Source organism: Muntiacus reevesi, chromosome 1 (genome assembly GCF_963930625.1).
Source record: "Muntiacus reevesi chromosome 1, mMunRee1.1, whole genome shotgun sequence".
Lineage (NCBI taxonomy): Eukaryota > Metazoa > Chordata > Mammalia > Artiodactyla > Cervidae > Muntiacus > Muntiacus reevesi.
In genome coordinates, this window is record NC_089249.1 from 191,281,882 (window position 1) to 191,294,084 (window position 12,203).

Genomic DNA, 12,203 nt, shown 5'->3' on the forward strand with positions numbered 1-12,203 from the left:
CAGCCACTGCTGTGTGTGTGCTGGGGGGGAGTTCTGGGTGCGCCTGTGCCTGCCCGGGTGCATTTCAGGGATCCCGTGTGCCCGAATGTCCCCAGGGAGGCCAGTCAGGCTGTTGTTTAGTCGCTCAGTCACGTCTGACTGTTTGCGACCCCATGGACTGTAGCCCTCCAGGCTCCTCTGTCCATGGGATTTCCCAGGCAAGAATACTGGAGTGGGTTGCCATTTCCTTCTTCAGGGGATCTTCCTGACCCAGGGATCGAGACCGTGTCTCCTGCATTGGCAAGCGGGTTCTTTACCACTGATCTATGCATGGTTACGGTGGCCCCATCTGTGTCTTCTGTGAGGAAGAGGGAGACACTTGAGAAGAAGCACTTGTCTGCATGATGGTACCTGCATCTGTGAACTGTGTGGGTGTGTATGTGTGTGACATGCGCTGATACGTAGATCGGGACTCTAACCCTGGGTGTTTGTGCAGTGGGACCGGGCACCTGCTAATGCTACCCCATAGGCCGTGGGGAAGGGGGCAGTCAGGGAAGGGATAGGTGAGGGAGGGGCATGCTCCTCTATTCAGGGTCCAGGGTGTGCCTCTGTGGCCGTGACCCTGGCGTGGGCGAGGAGGGAGGCTGGGCCAGGCACACCCCACACCTGGCCCCTACAAACCCGAAGTCCACCACGGAAGCTCAGCCAACGCATGCCCTGAGGAGCACTCACTTCGTGTTTATTGAGGCCCCCAGGGTGGTCCGGGCTGCAGGGTTCACAGGATGGCACAGGGCTTCTTCTCCTTGAAGGGATTGGTGGCGGCCGGGATGCCCACAAGAAAGGGGTCGCTCTTGGCCTGCTCTGTGCAGAACTGCAGCAGGTCGGCAGCTGCCTTGGATACCTGCAGACCAGCCCGGTTAGCCTGCCCTGGGCTGGGTCGTCCACCTGCCCCGCTTGCTCAGACGCACCCGCCTCAGCCTGGTCCTCACCTTCACGCGGTCAATGCCCGCCTCCATCCGCAGCTGCTCCACGGCCCGGCGGGCTTGCCCAATGTCACTGCCAACGGTCACCTTGCTGGACATCTGAGGGAGGGTGAGCAGAGCCACAGGCAGCAGACTGCACCCCCAACCCCAAGCTCCTACCTCCTCCTATGTCCCTGGTGCCTGAGGGATGGGGGTGGCTGTTCCCCAACCCTTGTCAGGACCATATACCTCAGCTGAAGACTCCGGCTGACTCCTGGCTGCTCGGTCCTCCTCCTGCGGCCCCACTCTGGAGCCCTCCCCCAGCCCAGCCTCTCCAACACCCCCCACCTTCACAATGCCTGCAGAGACTTTGAAGCCAGGACGCTCATGGAGTAAAATGTCACCAGTGGCAAGAGCAGCTGCCGAGGCCAAGGGGGTCCCTGCCCAGGAGGCCCAGCGGCTGCTCTGTTGTGTGTCAGCTTCGCTGGGGGAGTGGAACGGCCCCGGGCTCTCACAGATCTGCTTGATCCCCTGCTAACTGGCTCCTTCTCTGATGCGAGGAGGCACAGCATGAACCCTGGTTCAGGTGCAGCCCTGCCTCTCCTGTGTCTGTCTATACTCATGACCCAGGGTCCTTATCCACAGATGGCTCATTCACTCACTTATACTGATGTCTTCCCCTGCGTCCCAGCCCCTTCCCTGACCTCTGACCCACACGAGGCCCCGCCTCCCTCCTCGGTCCCTCACTCCCACCTCTCAGTTGTCTCTCACCTAACTTGGCCAAAGCTGGACCCTGGATCATCTCCCCCAACCCCAAACCTCCATCCCCCAAGTTTACCACCATCCACCCAGCTGCCCTGGTTCCAATCTTTACCTCCTTCATTCCTTTCTTCCAGTAGTCCCACATTTAATCCTTTATCGAGAGCCATCAGACCAACTTTCTTTGTTTTTAATGAATAATTTTTTATTGGAATAGTTGATTTACAATGCTGGGTCAGTTTCTGCTGCACAGCGAAGTGAGTCAGTTATACATACACAGATATCCACTTTTTTTTTTTTAAAGATTCTCTTCCTGTATAGGTCATTACAGGGTATTGAACAGAGCTCATCTATAAACAGTGCCGTTTACAGATGAACTTTCAAATTAGGATGTCAGACTGGGCACTTCTCCCCCCGCTGTTGGCAGCACTGGGGTCCTGCCCCCCCATCTCAGTTTGCCTGGGCTGGTGCAGTTGTCTGGTCTCCCCTGCCCTGCACGCCCTGACCCCATTCTCCTCCAGTAAGTCAGTGGGATCTGATAAATAAATCACATTACAACATGGATGAAACTTGGGGACATTCTGCTAAGTGAGATAAGCCAGTCACAAAATGACAGCTAATACATGATTCCACTTACGTGAGGTAGTCAAATCCCAGAAAGCAGCATGCCAGTGTCTGAGGAGAAAGAGGGATGGGGAGTTGTGTTTAATGGGTACAAAGTTTCAGTTTGGGAAGATGAAAGAGTTCTTGAGATGAATGGAGGTGATGGTTGTGTAACAATGTAAAGGTACTTAATGCTTCTGAACTGTGGACTTAAACATGTTTACAGTGGGGGACTTTCCTGTGGTCCAGTGGCTAAGACTCCACATTCCCAATGCAGGGGGCCTGGGTTCAATCCCAGGGAACTGGATCCCTCATGCCATGACTAAAGATACAACATACTGCAAGTAAGACCAAGTGCAGTCAAAAAAGTATCTTTTAAAGAAGAGACAAGACTACAGAGCTTTCTCTCTTAAAAAGAAAAAATAAAGTTACAATGTCAATTTCATGTTATGTATTCTACCACAGTTTTAGAAATTGGAAAAAATAAATCAGAGTCTTTCATTTTAAAAACTTCCCTATGGTTTCCCAGCCCCTGAGAATAAAACCCACCCTCCTTACGACAGCCCACAGGGCCCTGCCTGGTCTGGAACCTTCTGTCCTCTCTGAATCCTTTTTAACCCCTCCTTCTTGCTTCACGGATCACCCTGACGTCTTTGTGTGTGTTGCATCCATTTTTGCTAAGATCCCAATGTGTGCCCGGCACTGCAGAGAGTGAAGAGAACAGCAGTGAAACCTGACAAGATCCTGCTTTCACAGAACTGCTGCTCTAGTCAGGGAGGGATGAACAACAGCAAACAGACTATATCGTGTACTGTGAAAAATAACAAAAGCAAGGTAAGAGCAATCAGGGCAGGCCTCCTGGAGGAGGTGACATTTGGATTGAGGCCCAGAGGAGGACGAGCTGGGGAAGCAGGTGTTCCAGGCAGAGAGAGCAGCAAGTACACTGCCCCTTGGTCAGGAAAGAGCCTGGTGGGCTCTAAATCAGTCAGGTCAGTGGAGCCAGAGAAAAGTGAGTGGGAACAAGTGGTAGGGGATGAGGGTAGGCAAGTCAGTGCTTTCTTAGGACACAAGGAAGAGTCCAACTATTACTCTTACTGGGAAGCCACAGTAAGAGGGCTTTTCTAAAAAAATTATTATTTTTGGCTGTGCTGGAATATTTCTACATCATTGCTACCCGGCCTCTGGGTACTCTTCATTGTGGTGTGCAGGCCTCTCATTGTGGTGGCTTCTCTTGCAGAGCATGGGCTCTAGGCCACGCGGGTTTCAGTAGTTGCGGGTCCCAGGCTCTAGAGCACAGGCTCAATAGTTGTGGCATATGGGCTTAGTTGCTCAGAGGCATGTAGCATCTTTCCGACCCAGGTGTCAAACCCGTGTCTCCTGCATCGGCAGATGAATTCTTCACCACTGAGCCACCAGGGAAGCACACAGTGTATAGTGTAGACTCCATAAATTGTAGAGTGAGTGATTACAGGGGTCTCACTGTACTAAACCCTATGCATGGTTAGGAGGACACATGAGATTATAGACCCCACCCTCCAGCATCTCAAAGGCTCGCTAGAGGGAAAGAGATGTCAGCCCTGGATCCCTTACCCAGAGGAAGGTCAAGGAAGACTTCTCAGAGGGATTTGGCAGCTCAGCTGCCAGAGACAAGACCAGGGGTTATACCGCATATGGAGGCTCCGGAGGCTTGCAAGACACGAGCAGTGATTTTTCTATTTGACGAGAGACTCTCCCAGGCAGAAACTGTCTGATACCCCCTGGTGATTCGAATTCTAACAGCAACGTCCAAGAAACCGTTCTCTTTGAGAGGGTAGACACCAACTGGCAAGCTCCACGCAACGCGGCGGGTTTCCAGCAGGCGGCAGTAAAAGTAAAAATCATTCTTCGGCGGCTGGGAACACATGGCATATAAATAATGGCTCCTCGCAGCTTCCGTATTACGGACTGCACAAGACAAGATGGCCGCGCCCTGGATTCCGGACGCGGCGGGTCATGTGATTATACAACTTCCGGCCCCCCCCCCGCCCCGGCTTTCCCCGGGCCTTAAGAGTCTCCTACAGAAGTGCGTGCCGGGGCCTAGCGCAGTTCGAGGCCGCCAGGGGGCTGGCTTGGGGCGGCTCTGATTTGAGAGTGCAGCTGCAGGACCATGGAGGGTTCCCGGGAGAGGGAGGTGCCTGCGGCGGCGCTGGCCGCCGTGCTGAAGCACAGTTCGGCACTGCCGTCCGAGAGCGCGCAGGTCCGGGGCTACGACTTCAACCGCGGCGTGGACTATCGCGCGCTGCTAGAGGCGTTCAGCACCACTGGTTTCCAAGCCACCAACTTCGGGCGCGCGGTGCAGCAAGTCAACGCCATGGTGAGGCCTGGGTGAGACTTCCTGGGTTGAGGGGGCGTGGCCTCCAGTAGCATTCTGCGGTAGCTGGGGGCGGGACTTCTCTGGGAGGTGTGTACTTCGTCCAATAGTGGGAGAGAGTATGGGGCCCGGGAGTTTCTGTGCTGGGGAGTGGTTCGGACTGTTTCTGGGGCTGGGAGCGGGCGTTATAGGCAACGGGTGAAAGTATTATGGAAGGGACGGAGCCTGGGCTAGAGAGTGCATTTGAGGGAGGAATTGGAGGAGGACCGTTAGACCTGGCCGGACCTGAGCTTGGGTTTGCTTTTTCCGGTGGGGAGAGGAGTCGGGCCTGAAAAGGTGATGCTCTCGGATTCCTGAAAAGGGGCAAAGCCTAAGCATGTGACCTGAGACTTGGGCTGTGAACAGGGCGGAGCCTACACAGAGGTGTTCCTTCCCCTGTCCCAGGTAGAAGTGGTTCCCTGTCCCTGAGTGGGCAGAGCCTGGGCGGGGAGTCTGACACCGAAACCCACCGGGGGTCCTTGGGGTGGAATTTGGGGCCAGAGGTTAACTCGACCCTGCCCTTACCTAGATAGAGAAGAAACTCGAGCCGCTATCTGAGGATGAAGACCAACATGCAGACCTGACCCAGAGCCGACGCCCACTCACCGGCTGCACCATTTTCCTGGGCTACACGTCCAACCTCATCAGTTCAGGCATTCGTGAGACTATCCGTTACCTCGTGCAGCACAACATGGTGGGACCTGGTGGGGGTGTGGCCTTGGGCTCTCTGGGTCAATAAGATTACTGGTCATTTAAGTGAGATAGGGAAACGTGGGTCAGTTTTGTTTTGCAGCAGAGCTCCCCACAGGGGTCACTGGATGAGGGTTGGGGGTTGATTCTGCTTGGGATAACCTCACTGCCTTGGGGCTGCAGGTGGACGTCTTGGTGACCACAGCTGGGGGTGTGGAGGAGGATTTCATCAAGTGCTTGGCGCCCACATACCTGGGCGAGTTCAGCCTCAGGGGGAAGGAGCTTCGTGAGAACGGGATCAACAGGTGGGTGGGTGGGGGCTGAGTGGTGCTGGGTAAGGGAGGCAGACTGAGGGGCGGGCCCTGATGCCGACACACCTTCTGTCCCCAGGATCGGAAACCTGCTGGTGCCTAATGACAACTACTGCAAGTTTGAGGACTGGTTGATGCCCATTCTGGACCAGATGGTGCTGGAGCAGAACACAGAGGTGAGGCTGGAGCAACCTGGGGCTGGGGGCAGGCAGGATGGGTTTGCTGATGGCATGGCGGGTATCAGGGGAGGCGCCACTGCCTGAAGCCAATGTCTCCCTCCTCCTAGGGTGTGAAGTGGACACCTTCCAAGATGATCGCCCGGCTTGGCAAGGAGATAAACAACCCAGAGTCCGTGTATTACTGGGCCCAGAAGGTGAGGGACTGGCGGGGGCAAAGATGCCAGGCTTTGGCATATGTTGCTTTTCACAGCCACCTGGATAGTTGGTGCTAGTCTCCTCATCCCTGCTTCTACATAAGGAGCCTCAGAAACAGAGCAGTTAGGCAGTTTGTCTTAAGTCCCACAGCTATTGACTGTGGATCTGGTATTCTGGCTCTACTCCTAGACTGCTGGGAAGTAGCTGGGCAATACTTAGTGGCTCCCATGGGGCCTGTTGGAGGGCCCAATGCTCCTCAGAGGCTCTGGGGTCCAGCAATCAGAAAAACAAGAACTACCATTCTTCATGTGCCAGGGCCAAGTGAAGTTAAGCACCCTGCCTAGAATCAGGCAGAGGAGGAAACGCCTGCAGGCTGCCCCTACAGGGCTTAGATCCAGCCGCCCTCCTGTCTTGCTCTTTCCTAGAACCACATTCCTGTGTTTAGCCCGGCACTCACAGATGGCTCGCTGGGTGACATGATCTTCTTCCACTCCTATAAGAACCCAGGTCTGGTCCTGGACATTGTTGAGGGTAAGATGTTAAGGCCCCAGAGGAGCAAGGGAGGAGGGCTGCTTGGGCCTGCAGTGGCCTGACTCAGCCCTCTCCCCCAGATCTCAGGCTCATCAACACACAGGCCATCTTCGCCAAGCGCACGGGGATGATCATTCTGGGTGGAGGCATGGTCAAGCACCACATCGCCAATGCCAACCTCATGGTGAGCAGGGATGCAGGCTGTATGGTCCCTGGTGGGGGGGGTGATACTCGTGCCTGCTGTGCAGACAGGCCTGTGTACTAGGACCATGCCATGTGCTGAGAAACAGTTGTGGACTAGACAGGCCAAGATGCCTGCCCTCCTGGAACTGATGCTCTACTGGGGGAGATGAACAGCAAACCAGTGACAAGGTGACATGTACATCAGGTGGCAGTATTGGCTACAAAGAAAGACCAGGGATGACGCCAAGAGAGCAGGAGAAAGGCATGCTATTCAGAGAAGGGGAAGCTTCCTAGGAAGTGTGACCTGTGAGTAGAGGTTTTTGAGGGGTTGCTCCCCATGAACTATGTTGTTATCTTAGGGGATGGGTGTGAGATGAGTTCCTGGCAGAGGGACTGGCCAATGCAAAGGTTCTGAGGTGCCTGATGTAAGCACATCTTGGAGGCCAGTGAAGGGGAGATTGAGAGGAGGTGAGGCCAAACGTGACAGGCACAAAGCGCAAGGCCTTGAGGGCCACTCAGGTGCTCACAGACACCCTCTAGCTGCTGTGGGGGGAACAGACAGTGGGACTGGGGTGGGGACCATAGAGAGGGAAGAGGTTCGGAGGTCTTCTCTGGCAGATGTGGCTGGGCTCTTGCTACCTAGGACGTGAGTCTGGAGCAAAGCTGCCCACTGCCCAGCATCCCATGACACCCCCACTTGGCCCAGGTATTGACACGGAGCTCTTCCCTTGGAGTCAAGGCCACCAAGGGCTCCCTGTATCTGGGACACATCCCTCTGCCTTTAGCTACAGTGCCCTGCCCTGGAGTCTGTCTGGCTGACCAGCCCATTCTGTCCCTCCCCACAGCGGAATGGCGCCGACTATGCCGTCTACATCAACACTGCCCAGGAGTTTGATGGCTCCGACTCAGGCGCCCGGCCAGATGAAGCTGTCTCATGGGGCAAGATCCGGATGGATGCACAGCCTGTCAAGGTGAGGGGTGGCCAGCCAGCTGGAGCACAGGCTCTCCTAGGCTGCAGCTGTGGATCCCCTGGCTCACCTGAGTCCCCTCCATAGGTCTATGCTGACGCCTCCTTGGTCTTCCCGCTGCTTGTGGCTGAAACCTTTGCCCAGAAGGTAGATGCCTTCACGCCTGAGAAGAATGAGGACTGAACACTGGATGGTGCAGCCCCAGGGAAGCCTCGCTCCCTCCTCTATTTATTAGTTTGCAGACCCAGCCCCTCCCCACTCCTTGGTCAGCAGCATGTCTAGAATAAATGATCTCAGTGGTCCTCCTTAGGCTGTGCTTCTGTCCTTGGCAGTGGGTCCCCTGGCTTCAGCTTGGGGCACCTTCAGCCTCGTAGGTCTCTTCCCGCCAGCACTGGATGCTGCCCCCCATGGCGGTCAGCAGGCAGGGCTCCGTGGGGTGGTAGGCCAGCGACTGCACCACACCAGGACCTACAGGCAGGGCCAGCGCCAGGGCACCCTGTGGAGTGAGGGGGTTGGCAGTGGTCATCAGGGTGTCCCCCTCCTCTTGGCCACCTCCCCCCTGGTTTCCATTATAATGCCTCTAACTGCTTCCCAGACATTGCAAACTTAACCAGTCCCACAATGAGCCCGCCAGTCAGTTGTCCTTCCAGGTGCTCAGGTCAAACAACTTGGATCTTCCTCTTACATCTCAAATCCTTTTGTAAGTAAATCCTCTCGGCTCTGCCTTTAGACTGTGCCCAGAGACTGCCATCTGGCCTCCACCAGCCCCTCTGACAGCCTCAATGCTCACTCCTTTTATTACCCTGCAGTCAGGGCCTCAACATATCGGGTTCCTCTCTCCATCTGCAAAATGTCCTTTCATGTGCCCTCCCCTTCATGTGCCAGTGTCCTGGACCCTTGAGAAGTAGGCAAAACGTTGGTGCCTCCTTAGTTCCCAAAGGGAGAGCTGGCTCCTCAACTCTTCAGGGCCCTCCAGTTCCTTCATCCTCTCAGGGGCTTACTTCTGTGGCCAAGCCCCAGCCCTGACCCCATGAAGCCTGGCTGGTCAGTTCCCATTCTGACGCCCCCACCAGGCTGAGACACATTAGGACAGAGCTTACAGGGCAGGAAACCATGGGGATGCTCAGATGTGGCTGATTTCCTGAACAACTACAGCCCTATCTCACCTGGGGTGAGATGCCACCATCAGCCCCTTCCCCGAGGGTCAGTCCCAGTGGCCCCGCCTGACCTGGATCCTGCTGCCACCACTGCCATCCACAGCCCTTCCATTTCCTGGGCGATGCATGGGCGCCACACCTCCAAGCTTTGGCATGTGCTGTGCCCTTTGCCAGGATTGCCCTTCTTTCTTCATTCTCCCATTCCTTCTAGCCCCCCCACCCCCCTTTTTCAGGCCTGAGAGTGACTCAGGGAAGGACAGGGCAGGCACCCCGGTGTGGAGTGGGGGTGGGGAGGCTCACTTCCACCAGGTCCCAGAAGAACACCTTCCCGTCCTCAGAGCAGCTGACCACATGTGTGTCGCGCTCGCTCAGGCAGCAGTCCAGCTTATACTCCTTGTTCTTATGGCCCGTGTACCTGGGGGTGAGTGGAGTCAGAGTGGGGGCTAGGGGTGGGCTTTACTGGGGGTGGGGGAGGGGCCCCACAACTCTGAGGACTCACTCGCCCAGCAGCTCCCCTGTGTCCTTGTCCAGAAGCCGCAAGGTGGAGTCTAGGCTGGACACCAGGGTGCACTGGCCATCCCGGCTGAAGCAGATGCAGGTGATGGGGCCTGGGGGGAGGGGGGGGCAGGCATGTCAGACTGGGGTCCCCTGGGCTGTCCCCACCTTCCCTGCCCACCCCCCAGCACCAGCCACACTCACTGCCCACATAGTCTGAGAAGAGCTGCCCCATCCTCAGGTCATAGCGCCTCACCCGGCCGTCTACGGAACTGCAAGACAGGGTGGCTGCAGCTGAAGCACCGCAGGGGCCGGTAGGTCCAGGGCTCCAGCTTTGGTGTCCCTGTAGCCTCTTCACCTGGCCAGGGCCCCGAGGGCAAGGCTGGCACCTATCCTTCCCAGTACCCTTCACTGTCACCTCATGCTTGGGATCAGCCACGGAAAACATACACTGAAGTGAATTCAAGAGTGAAATTCTGGGACTTCCCAGGTGATCCAGTGGCTAAGACTCTGAGCTCTCAATGCAGGGGGCCTGGGTTCAATCTGTGGTCAGGGAACTAGATCCAACATGCTGCAAGTAAGACCCAATGCAGCCAAATAAGTAAATTAAAAATAAATATTAAAAAAAAAAAAGTGAAATTCTAAGACAGTGGCTTTAAGACTCAGACCTAAGGGCCAATCAAGTCCCATTCCATCTGTTTCTGCTTTCTACTGAGCTCCTTCTCTGGGTCAGACCCTGTTCGGAGACTTGGCACACAGCTGCTACCAAGCCAGGAGCACTTGCTGCCAATGTGGAACCTCGTTGACTGAGGGGCATCAGCTCCCTGAGGAGGTGACATTGGAATTGAGATTTGAGGCTGAGAAAGGAGCCAACCATGTTCAGTTCAAGGGGGGGATATGTGGGAACTGGGTGGGCTGACAGGCCAAGCAGTCCAAACACCCCCAGTGGTGGGATCAGCACTCCCTCAGGTTGTGGCAACACTTGGGCAGCCCTGCATGGGAATTTTTTTTTTTAATTGTCTTCTGCAGCTAGATTGTCAAATCTATGTAGGCAGGGGTTTTCCTTGTTTCTCTATCTTGTTCACTTCTATACGCTCACTGACTAGAAATGGAACCTGTAGGAGGTGCTCAGACACACTCTTAACTAGTATAGGAACAGTCCAGGTGGAGAAATAACAATTGCATGTCGGTCCCAGAATGGAAGCATGTGTGGCACGTTTAACAGAAATTAGCTGCAATACTTTGGCCACCTGATGCAAAGAGCTGACTCATTGGAAAAGACCCTGATGTTGGGAAAGATTGAGGGCAAGAGAAGGGTATGACAGAGAATGAGAGGGTTAGATGGCATCACTGACTCAATGGACACGAGTTTGAGCAAACTCGAGAATACAGAGAAGGACAGGGAAGCCTGGAGTGCTACAGTGCATGGGGTCGAAAAGAGTTGGACAAGACTTAGCGTCTGAACAACAACCACATAAAAGCGGAGAGCACAACAGAGACCAGACCATGCAGGGCCTTATGAGCACAATGAGGAGAGTAGATTTTTTAATCCAAGCACAGAGACATCTGTGAACCTCAGTGGCACTGGAGAGTGACAAGGTCCTGGTCCCACTCACCCTGCGAGGACCTCATGGTCTGACACCTTCACGCTGGATATACCATCTCTGGCTTCATCCAGTTTCTGTATTGGCTCAGGTTTCCGAGAGCGACAGTCCCAGCAGCGGATGGTGGAATCGATAGAGCCTGTAAGGCCAGCATGAAGGTGGATCAGATTTAGGGGGCAGAGGCAGTCTCCTGGGCCCACCCGCCAAAGCCCTGGACTCACCAGACAGGATAACTGTGGCCTCTTCATTAAACTGTACTGTGTTCACCTTCTGCTAAACAGAAACTGCGCTTAGAGGATGAGGACAAAAGCAGGGTTCCCAGTGCAAGATAAAGCAAGGGAAAAAAGTTAAGGGTAGGGGAGATCAAAGAGCTGGGAGGGACTGCAAGGATGGGGCTTGATGAAGTGGGGGCCATGGGAAAGGACCCTTGCGCTGTAACTGCGGGAGGAGGCGGATCCCTGTTACCACCCACTTGCAAATTCAGATCTGCTTCAATGAGTCCCCTTCTTGCTTGCACTCACCCCCGCGTGGCCCCGGAATTTCCGCACGACTTGCCCCGACGCCACATCCCACAGCACCACCGCCTTGTCCCCACCTCCAGAGCAAAGACTGCTGTTATCAAAGGAGCTAGAAGGCAGAGCACAGAAAATTCAGCATCTACTTCTGTTTCTGTCCTCAGCGCCCCGATCCCGCCTTGGCCCCCGGCTCACCCAGCCGCATCCAGCACCTCGTAGCCGTGGCCGCTGTACGTTCGCAGTAACGTCCCCCGCAGCGGGTTCCACAGCTTCAGGGTCTTGTCGCTGCCGCAAGTCAAACAGTAATTGCCATCCACTGGGGAACACCAGGCGGGGGTTACTGGGCCGCCGACCTTAGGAGGCGGGAGGAGGGCTCGGAAAGAAGATCAGGGCGCTCACCATTAAATCGCACAGCTCGAACCGCCCCCTGCCCGCAGTCCAACGTCTTCAACCGTTTCTGCGGCAGCTCGGGGCCCCGCGGTTTTGGCTCAGGGAAAGCCATCCCTCGGCTTTCCCTTCCTCGCCACCTTACACGCGCCGGCACGGAAGTATTCCTTGCCCTGGGAGGGTGTAACCTTATTATTGTCCTCCATAGTCTACTTCCTATTTCTCACTTCCGGGTTCTACATTTAGGCTTTTTGGAGATAGTGTTGGAAACACTGAAACTTGTCTCCAGCTCCCCA

General features: G+C 55.4%; 3 protein-coding genes across 6 annotated transcripts; 1 reads left to right on the plus strand and 2 right to left on the minus strand.

Annotated features, from left to right (window-relative positions):
- Nucleotides 1–754: 754 nt before the first annotated feature.
- On the minus strand, nt 755–6,296 carry GNG14 (G protein subunit gamma 14). Of its 2 annotated transcripts, XM_065917685.1 has the most exons (3): nt 6,283–6,296; nt 969–1,035; nt 755–880 (listed from the first exon to the last, which is right to left on the minus strand). In XM_065917685.1, exons 1-3 carry the CDS (start codon nt 6,294–6,296, stop codon nt 755–757), a joined length of 207 nt encoding a protein of 68 aa, XP_065773757.1. The 2 variants fall into 2 exon arrangements, with proteins under 2 accessions (XP_065773757.1, XP_065773755.1); XM_065917683.1 differs by lacking the exon at nt 6,283–6,296 and having other exon boundaries at nt 969–1,061.
- DHPS (deoxyhypusine synthase) lies at nt 4,311–8,058 on the plus strand. 2 transcript variants are annotated; one of them, XM_065917678.1, is made up of 9 exons: nt 4,311–4,656; nt 5,222–5,386; nt 5,566–5,687; nt 5,773–5,869; nt 5,980–6,066; nt 6,493–6,598; nt 6,679–6,782; nt 7,627–7,752; nt 7,837–8,058. In XM_065917678.1, the coding sequence occupies exons 1-9, from the start codon at nt 4,450–4,452 to the stop codon at nt 7,930–7,932; spliced, it is 1,110 nt and encodes a 369-aa protein (XP_065773750.1). In that variant the 5' UTR covers nt 4,311–4,449; the 3' UTR covers nt 7,933–8,058. The 2 variants fall into 2 exon arrangements, with proteins under 2 accessions (XP_065773750.1, XP_065773751.1); XM_065917679.1 differs by lacking the exon at nt 4,311–4,656 and adding an exon at nt 4,875–5,097.
- WDR83 (WD repeat domain 83) lies at nt 7,945–12,092 on the minus strand. 2 transcript variants are annotated; one of them, XM_065917680.1, is made up of 9 exons: nt 11,920–12,092; nt 11,716–11,836; nt 11,527–11,632; nt 11,227–11,278; nt 11,018–11,144; nt 9,606–9,673; nt 9,406–9,514; nt 9,207–9,321; nt 7,945–8,245 (listed from the first exon to the last, which is right to left on the minus strand). In XM_065917680.1, exons 1-9 carry the CDS (start codon nt 12,020–12,022, stop codon nt 8,096–8,098), a joined length of 951 nt encoding a protein of 316 aa, XP_065773752.1. In that variant the 5' UTR covers nt 12,023–12,092; the 3' UTR covers nt 7,945–8,095. The 2 variants fall into 2 exon arrangements, with proteins under 2 accessions (XP_065773752.1, XP_065773753.1); XM_065917681.1 differs by having other exon boundaries at nt 11,227–11,275; nt 11,920–12,089.
- Nucleotides 12,093–12,203: the final 111 nt, after the last annotated feature.